Source organism: Glycine max, chromosome 5 (genome assembly GCF_000004515.6).
Source record: "Glycine max cultivar Williams 82 chromosome 5, Glycine_max_v4.0, whole genome shotgun sequence".
In the NCBI taxonomy this organism is placed as follows: Eukaryota; Viridiplantae; Streptophyta; class Magnoliopsida; order Fabales; family Fabaceae; genus Glycine; species Glycine max.
In genome coordinates, this window is record NC_038241.2 from 2,484,467 (window position 1) to 2,493,947 (window position 9,481).

At 28.7% G+C, this 9,481-nt stretch overlaps 1 protein-coding gene and 1 non-coding gene across 3 annotated transcripts in view; both read right to left on the reverse strand.

Moving 5' to 3' along the window:
* Positions 1-3,162: 3,162 nt before the first annotated feature.
* LOC100793946 (WRKY transcription factor 72A) overlaps positions 3,163-9,481 on the reverse strand; it is a 7,108-nt gene continuing 789 nt past the window's right edge. The window contains exons 2-6 of one of the 2 annotated variants that reach the window (XM_014775431.3): positions 8,462-8,536; positions 7,690-8,214; positions 7,383-7,496; positions 4,529-5,505; positions 3,163-3,945 (exon numbers count right to left, since the gene is read on the reverse strand). In XM_014775431.3, the coding sequence (XP_014630917.2) occupies positions 4,540-5,505; positions 7,383-7,496; positions 7,690-8,214; positions 8,462-8,536 (1,680 nt within the window). In that variant the 3' untranslated portion in view covers positions 3,163-3,945; positions 4,529-4,539. Of the gene's footprint in view, positions 3,946-4,366; positions 5,506-7,382; positions 7,497-7,689; positions 8,215-8,461; positions 8,537-9,481 lie in introns of those variants that run through there. The other variant, XM_006579478.4, reaches the window with a different exon arrangement.
* MIR4371C (microRNA MIR4371c) lies at positions 6,676-6,822 on the reverse strand. The gene has a single exon (NR_048690.1). It is a non-coding gene; the product is annotated as a microRNA MIR4371c (primary transcript).

Sequence of the window (9,481 nt, forward strand, 5' to 3'; positions counted from 1 at the left end):
CTCCAAGAAAGTATTAAATAAAAATATATATTTGATAAATAGAATATAATTAGTATGAAAGTTTTACAAAATATTTAAAATCATTCATATATTTTTCCAAAAAAAAAAACTATTTTACGAGGTTTATGTTAATCATCATTCATCAACTTGTAATAAAATTATAATTAATTAATCAGTAAAAAGTACTTCTCAACTATCAAGCGAATGATGCGATGATTAGTGAAGATGGGAACTACAATGTTGGAAGTGCCTATCACAGTATAATGGATCAATTTTGGACACCTCTCACTTAAAGGTTGAAGGAAATTGGTCATGGATTTGGAAATTGAAAGTACCACCAATAATAAAACATTTCACCAGGAGAATTCAAAGAGATTGTCTTCCAACTAGAGCTCAATTAGTTCAAAAAGGTGTAAGTTGTACTTCAACTTGTACTTATTGTATGTCTAAATTTGAGAATGCATGACACTTGTTTGTGAACTGCCCAAAAGCTCAAGAAATGTGGCAGCAAGCTGGAATGAGAAGGTATAGGATGAAACCAAGGGGCCAAAAGTCCCAAAAAAACAAACTAGAAAGCAACCGAACAAGGAGTTGTAACTCCCAAGGAATCACTGAGCAACAAGTGGCTCAAGAAAGAGGGTTGAAGCTCCATGATCATGTAAAAAAAAAAACCATAACTCAGCTAAAAAGGATGTAGCTCTTCCAATTTTGACCACAGCAATCAGCATCTAGATTTTGACCAACCTTGTTGGGGAGGATTCCAACAAACATCCATCCTTTACTAACCAAATTGTTAGCATCTAAAGAGGAGTGAGCCATACAATAATTCTCTCATCTGTCCAAAATACATTTCACTGGCTGAAATGGTTGAACAAAATCCATCTCATGAATAAATTTAGTAATATCTATTTAATTGATTTCTCACGTAAGTATTTAAATAAACTTGTAAGAGGATATTCAGCGAGTTGCTTAAAGTTAAGAACATATTTTTTAACAAATCTTTTCATTAAACTTAAAAGAATTGTTTAAATATAAGTAACATTACTTAACTAATTCGTACCAATAAAAATTTATTTTTAATCAAAAAATTTAATCTGACTCAGATTAAACACACACTTTAGCAATATTAACTTTAGAGAGTGAATTTCTATGTAGAACTCTTAAATTTATCTAACATTGTATAATACATAAATATAAGATAAATAACTCATTCAAGTAAACATGACATATTCTCTAATGATTACTTTTTAATAAAGATAATTTTATCAAAGAGAGTAATTTCATAATCATAATTTTCATAATTAATATTTTTTTTGAAAATAAGCATTAATATTTCAGTTGAAGTATGTTAATAATTTACACCAAAAATATTAATGGGGTGTGTATATGGAAAAAAGGAATGCATAAATAACAAAAGCCTTCTTCGAAGCAGACCAATGGGTCCTATGATGTCGAGTAGATGCCTTTTCATGAATGCAAGTGTTATACGTATACCGTCCTTAACTCCTTATCAATATGACAAAGGCTTTTCCAAATAGATACAAATGTATTACAACTTACTCGTAGATGCAAGTGTGATAAGTATTCTGACACATAAAGTAATTACTGATTTTCATCTCAGTTTTGTAATATACTTACATTAAGTTAAATGAAAATATATATCATCTTCTTTAAGCAGACTCGAATAACATATTTACAAATGTTTTGATTAGAAAGATACTTATAATTCAACTATATTATAATTATATAATGTTATACTAAAATCCTGGTTAAGACAAATGATAATGAAATGTATTTTTTAATTAAGTGATTAAATGTTTAAATTTGAATATTAAATAAATTATATTGAAAGATAAATATTCATTATATATATATATATATATATGTGTTCACTTTCGATGAATATTAGTTATTGTTTTTTATAATGAATATTTCGTATCAATATGATATTGTTAGTTAAAAAAACAAATATAATGTTAAATATTTGTTAACATATTTAACTAAATTGTTATTAATTAAAATTTACAATATTTTCTGTACACTTTAAAAAATTAAGATAAACATTTAATTACAAATAATATTCGTTTATTATTTTTAAATTAAGAAAAAACATTAAATTTAAATAGTTATAAAATATAAAGATGAGAAATAGGTTGTGAGATTCATTTAAAAAATTTCTTAGAATTATTAGGCTGAAGTAAAAAAATTAATTAAACTACTAAAAAATTATGTGATAATATAAAAAAATATAACAATGATAAAAACAAAAGTTGGTGAAATTGTTTTATTGGAGATATCCTTATTAGAAGGGACAATCAAAATGCCACTTTTTTTTGTGTGTACAAGAGTATATGTATTCGTTATAAAGAAGAGTATATGTATTTTATATTTTATTTTTAATCATTATAAATAGAGTTTTAATCACAAGATATCTATAGTACTCTACAAGTTTCAATTTTTAGAACTGATTGGGAGATTCACTAATATTCAGTTCAAGACTTAAAAATGTCACACAATTAAACTATCTGCTTTCTCATAGTCATATATGCGTCCACTACTATTTTCAGTATTTTGGGCCCTTAAAATTATCACAGTTGCGTCGCTTAATTTGGCTCTAAAAACAGGAAGACAAGATAAATCTTAATCAACGTAAGTAAACATCGTATACTAGGACTTTCAGAATTATTTTATTCAAATATATAACAATGATTGACGGAGAAAGAAACTGATGTGTCTGGCACTGGTTGAGTATCACATTAATTCATATCTGTAATCTATGTATCCACCATCCAGATAATATTATTTTTATGGTTACAATCATCTGGGTTATATTATCATATATTCCCCGAACTAATTAAGTATTAAAAGTCAAAAAATATATTTTACAGTCGTTGTATGCGTGAAAATAAAATTCAACAACACAGATATATTTAATCAATTCACCCACTTACCACATTTAAAAAATGCTAATCACATAAAATAACCAATACAAATCAGCATAAATCACAGAAATTTATCTTTAAAATTTTCAATAAACCAATACTAATCACATGAATAAATTTATAATATATTTTGTTGCAACTCACCTCTCTATACAAATCACAGTGTATAATAGTAAGATTGAAGAACAAGTTTCTGGAGGAACAAAATAAAATTTGGGGACAAACAAAGACGCCAGAATAAAAAGAGGATGAAAATAGATAAAAATCAATATATAAAAAAGGGAAGAAGATATATAATTAGTGCCGGACTTTGCAACCATGTTTGCTTCAGAGTTCAGACTTTCAGTGCTCCTTTCAACTTAGAAGATGCAACGGAGGACGCAGGTATGGATACCTAAAATATTTGAGTACGAAAAAAAATTTGTAACAGCAAAAGACTTCAAAATAAAACCAAGGGTAGAAAGAGGTAATAATTAAAGAAAAACTACTTCTCCCTTTGCCTGTAACTAGTGAAGAACACGAGACTGTGTAAAAATACACTCTTTATGACTTTTAATTGTGCTCTTATATAATTTTTAATTATTTTTTCTTTTTTAATTCCTTAACAAGGAGAAAGACCCTTATGATAAATCCACTGCTGGCACTGTCGTATGATAAGGTGGATTAAGATTAATTGCTATGATTGTGCTGCTTAACTATCATTCTCTTTTACCTTTTTAATTAGTGTCCTTAAGACTTAGTTAGCATTTGTCTTATCATAAATCCCAACGTACCTTGCTCTCATAAAACAGCTGAGAAGCAATAAATAATGTCTAAAATGTAGAAGCTATATATAGTTACGACTTTTTCACGTGAAAAACTAGATTGAGATATGCAACCAAACGTGTTATATATAACTTGATTCTGAACTTGCTTTATATCTAGCTAGTATCATAACGCCCCTCCCCAGGAAATTCATTGGCAAACCCGCAAGATGAGTTTTCCTTTTATCCTCCATGATCTCCTACAAAAAGAATAGTTACAATTATTGTCAGGCTCATCACAGACATGATACAAGCAGCAAAACAGTTTGCATACAATTTAGTAGGTTGGAAGAGCCGCAGTTACTGACTTAGATAAAGTCAAAACCAACCTACAAATTAAGAAAAGATGTTGCTAACAAGGGTCTTTTAAGATATTGATTAAAAAAATAAAGAAGATATTTATTGTGAAAATTATAGGAGAATCCTAATATATATTTTTTTAATTTCTTAATTAATATATAAAGATACTAATTAAATTTAATATTAAAAAAATATTGAGAGAAAGTGTGCAACCGCTAATCCTTTGCTGCACAGCTGCAACACCAAGTATTTATCCAAATTATTTTAGTGGTGCATTTGACTCAATTTTCGATAGCGTATCTCTCATCCCAAAATCAAGGGAAAAACATCTATGTTCATACTTTATTATGTGTCTATGCTAAATTTTACTTAGCATCTTACTTATAATTACATCAATGCAATTCAAGAAATAAAAATTGAAAAAATAAAATAAAGTAGCTAGATATGTATCTATAGATATATATAGCTATAGAGAAATATGACCAGTTTAATGGTCAATTGGTGGTGGTGTCGCTATTATCAGCAGCAGGAGATGCAGATGCACTTTTGGGAGTAGAAGAAAACGGCAATGACGACGGCGGCAGAAACATCAAATTTTTCGTCTGTGTATTCGCTGCCGGCGTTTTGTTCAAGAAGCTGGATGCACAACCATTGACTTTATTGTTCGAAATTGAAGAATTAGAATTATTAGACGCTGGAAACACCTCACCCCATTTCATTTTCTGACCCAAACTCAAACTTTCTCCAACAACATTACCACCTTGACTTCCTCGCGTGTTTCCAACACCACCACCGCCAATAAACGAAGTAAGTGCTGCTGCCAAAGCTGACTGAAAAGCGGGGTCCGCTGTGATCACTTTCGTTGCTGCAGATATAGTATCAGCTTGAGGAAGAAGGCTTGTGTTGTTGTTGTTCTTTTGCATGTAGGACTGGTTCATGTTTTCCATTTGTTGTCTTCCAAAGTTCACACTGCTAAGGATGTTCCTATTATTGTTGAGGAAGCCGTTGCTCCAAGATATAGCATTAGCAATTTCGGAGGAATTACTAGTACTGAAGCTTAGGCTTGATGAGGAAGAGGGGTATCTGGGTTGGTGATTGTTGTTGTAGTTTGAATTGAATCTGACAAAGGGTGATGATGATGAGGAAGAGGCTGAAGGGTGTGAAGTAGTGAGGTCGAGAGTGATGGTTGGATGTGAAAGTGAAGATGATAGTGCAGGGTTGGAGAGGTATAGTTGCCTTGGTTTTGAACCGTCTGAGAGATAAAAGTTGAGGCCTTGGAGATTTGTGGTTGCTGTTGAAGGTATTGAGGCAGAGTTAGAGGTTGATGAACCAGACAATAACATGGATGCAGCTGCGGAAGTTGTGGATGCCATAGCAGTAGCTGATGGTGGAAGAGTGTGGTTGTGGGTTCCCTCGTAAGTGGTGAATAAAATGGACATGTCGTCAACACATCTTTGCACCTGAAAAAATAATTATAAATATGGTATATATATGACGTGATAAAAAAAATAGGATGAAAAAAATAATTATCAATACTCCACTTTATATACATGAAGTGCATTTTAGTTAATAATAGTATTTCTATAAATAGAATTTTAAATTTGGAATATAATTTTTACTTAATTAAATTTTTCATGCATAAAATATAGATGGTTTTCAAATTATTACTTAATATTTATTTTGTTTTTCAATCAAGTACATGAAAAAAATTTAATTTTATTTATTATCTTCTCTTAGTTATCTTAAGTGATGATTTAAGGGACAAAAATATGACGTAATATTTTGTCTGTCACGTCACGTCATCACTTACAGAAGAAAACTAACGATAGATAATAAGTTAAAATAATTTTTTTTTTCATATAGTTATTTGACAAAGAATGAATTTTTAGGTAATAATTTGAAAATGATCTATTTTTTATGTATGAAAAATTTAATTAACTCAGAAAAATAATTTTATAGTTAACAAATGATAAAGAGGAATTTTATCAAAATAAATAATTTAATTTCATATAAAATGATAAATGATAAATTTTATTATTTTATTGAAAATAAAAATGGTAATCATAAATTCAAGTTATATTTAAAAGCAAATCTTATAAGTTTATAAGAAAAAAATCGTTTCTCAAACATTTTATTTAATCAAATATTTGTAAACTTGTCAAAAAAATTAAAAATTAATTAAAATAATTTGATGAACATGTATGTAGTTTACTTTTATATAGACTTAAGAAACTTTATCCTATTTATTTTTTAAAGATAATTTCTCATTTAAAATAAGAAATACATTAAATTAATAATATTTTTTATTGGTAGGAATAAAAAAATACTATTTAAAATTTACAATAACTTAGCTATCAATTTATCATGTTTAATCAACTGAACTAAATTAATAAAATAGTATTAAAGGTGAAATTAAAGAGTTAAGAGTGAATATTTAATATCTGGACAAATTTAAAAGAGAGCCAACAAGATCAAATTGTGAGATATATATTTTGGATAGTGAAGGAAGAGTCGGGAAAGACATAACATGTTATACATTAATCATAGATCACAAAATATCAATTATATATTGTTTAAATAAGTTTTTCATATTGGAAAAATAGGTCATTTTTAACCTATCGATAGTCTTCTTCCGTTAAATGATGACGTAACAAACAAAATGTCATGTCATCATGTTCAATCACGGACACGTCATTGAAGGTGGTGATATGACAATTGGGTGTCCATGACAAAACGTGATGATGTGATATTCCGTCTGTCACGTCATTACTTAACAGAAGGCGATTAACAAATAGTAAAATGAAATTGAATTTTTTTTCCAGGTATTTGGTTGAAAAAAATGAATGTTAAATAGTAATTTGAAAATGACCTATATTCCAGGTATAAAAAAACTTAATTAAATCTATAATTTTCATATTTTCAAAGTTTTTTTTCTCTTTCTCTTTATATCCTTATCTATTATTTTTTAGGTTTTTTTATAAGACATAAGTTTTAGTGTTATTGCAATTTTTTACTTTTCTCTTTTTAAATTATAACGAAAATTCACTCTATTTTTGGTAGTTTAGGATGAATTGGGGAGAGAAAAATTACAATTTTTTCATAAGCAATATAATGAAAAAAGAAGAAGAAATAGATTAAGAAAGAGTAAAAACAAGTCGAAGAGAAAGCAAATATATATTTATAAAAAAAATTATCTCTATCTTGACTGTTTTACTCAATGGAGTGTATAAAGTACAACCCCCCCAAATGCGTGTCAACAATAATTTTCCTTTGCGTTATTAAATTGTGACTCGTCAATGTATGTAATTAATGTATATATAGTCATATAGCTAGATACCTGTTTTCTAACTGGGCATGATGGTGCAATTGTGCAACGATAGTAAGCTCGAGGGCAAGGATTTCCCTTTGAAATCTTTTGTCCATATTTCCTCCATTGGCATCCGTCGTTCATCTGTTTCAATTAATATATATATATCAAAGCTTAAACAAATAGCTTTCTATATATATTTATAACTGTTCAAGACTAGAGGAGTCTATATATTATTTTAAAAATTAGAGTCTATATATATTTAAAATATAATTTCTCATGTGTATATAGGTATATCATAGGTTAAATGGAATGAGTTGAGAGAAGAGAGATTTACTGTTGGAGTGTCACATCTTGCTCTAACACAAACTCGAGGTTTCTTTGTAGGATTTTGCTGAGCAACTTCATCCTCTGTGTCTGATCTCATTGTCTTTAGTGCCTCCTTACTTTCCCCACCTTCTTCCTTTGGTACTACTTCACAACTATTTTCTGGGCTTGGATTATTAGGTAAAGCTTCATTTGTGCTTCCTGACTTTGATGTTTCAAATTTGCACTCTAGTCCAAGAGTCAACCCTTCATCATCCTTCAATGGCTTATTAGAAACTTTGATTTTCTCATCACTTCTTGGAACTCTTCCAAGGCAGAGGGAAACAAGATCCGCTTCCTCTAATATTTCTTCATGCTTATCATCATTTCCTTTATCAGCGTTCTTTTTTGTCCCTTGTTGCTTTAGTATATCCTGAAATTGCATCTCTAGTGTCCGATATTCATTCATTATTTTGTTCAAACACGTCTTTAGCAGTTGATTTTCTTCTCTCGCTACACCCATTTCAGCTTTGGCAGTCTCAAGCTGATTAACAACCTACAATCAGCCATCACAAACTTATGACATGAGTAATTTAAATTTTTCTTTTTTATCGATAAATATTAATGATTAGAATGTTAATTTTGTTAGCAAGAGAAATTAATTAAACTTGAGATCTTCTTTTTTAATCATCTAACTAACCTTATATTTCTGAATCATATGAGTAATAATTGTTTTTATAATTAGTTTCTCAACAGTGAATGAGAAAAAAAAAAAAAACTAATTTTATCATTATAAATTTAACCTCTTCTTTTTTGTTTGGGGATGTGCTAGGCGGAGCCTCCAGTATGGAACTTTCGGTATTAGTCACGGGTGGTTCCTGTATATATCGCACCAAAACAATATTCATCAAATAATATAAGCATGCAATAATGTATTTTTTTTTGTTACATACTTTTCTCTATATATATGTTTCATGGATGCAAAGCATTCAATTAGGTTTTTCCAACTCTTAATTTCCTTCTACATAAAATAAAAAATATTGGAGTACTCTTTTGATTGTTGGCATAACAAAAGAAAATGAGAATTCATACGTACAGTGGAATGAAGGAAGTAAATGTGAGCAATTTTATTCGATGAGGAAATATATGACTATTTAGATTATTTGGCTCAGTGAGAATCTATTGGTTTTAACTTACACGTGCAGGATGAATTATCATGTGTTGGATATCATTAATTTTCTTTTCAGGCACATGCATGGGTCAACTCTTATCACAGGTTTGTATTAATAATATGCTCACAAAAAATGATAATGTTTTCAAATATTTTTTTTGCTAAGGACATGTATGATTGGCCATTTGTATTAATTTCTCAACCAACAACTTTCTTTAACTTTTGGTTTAATTTCTTCAAAAAAAAAAATGGTTAAAGACTTTCGTCCAAACTTATTCTAAAGATATTACTTCTTGAATAATATATGCCGAATAAGATAAATTCTTTTAAGGGAGTAAAGCTCTTTCACTTTATTTATTTTTGGTCACAAAATTAGAAATTGATTTCCTTACAACTTAAGCTAATAGACGTTAATATTGACGATTTCTTTTGAAAATAAATCTTATCTTTGAGTTGACTAATTCAATACTACTTTCATAAATGTATTGTTCTAGTTGTAGATAAATATATATATATATATATATATATATATATATATATATATCATCTTTTTTATTTATTATTGCTAACTGATAAATCATTATGGAGCTATGAATTATATTTATTTTTAGTATGAATTATACCAAACAAATTCCTGAGACGTAGATTTCCT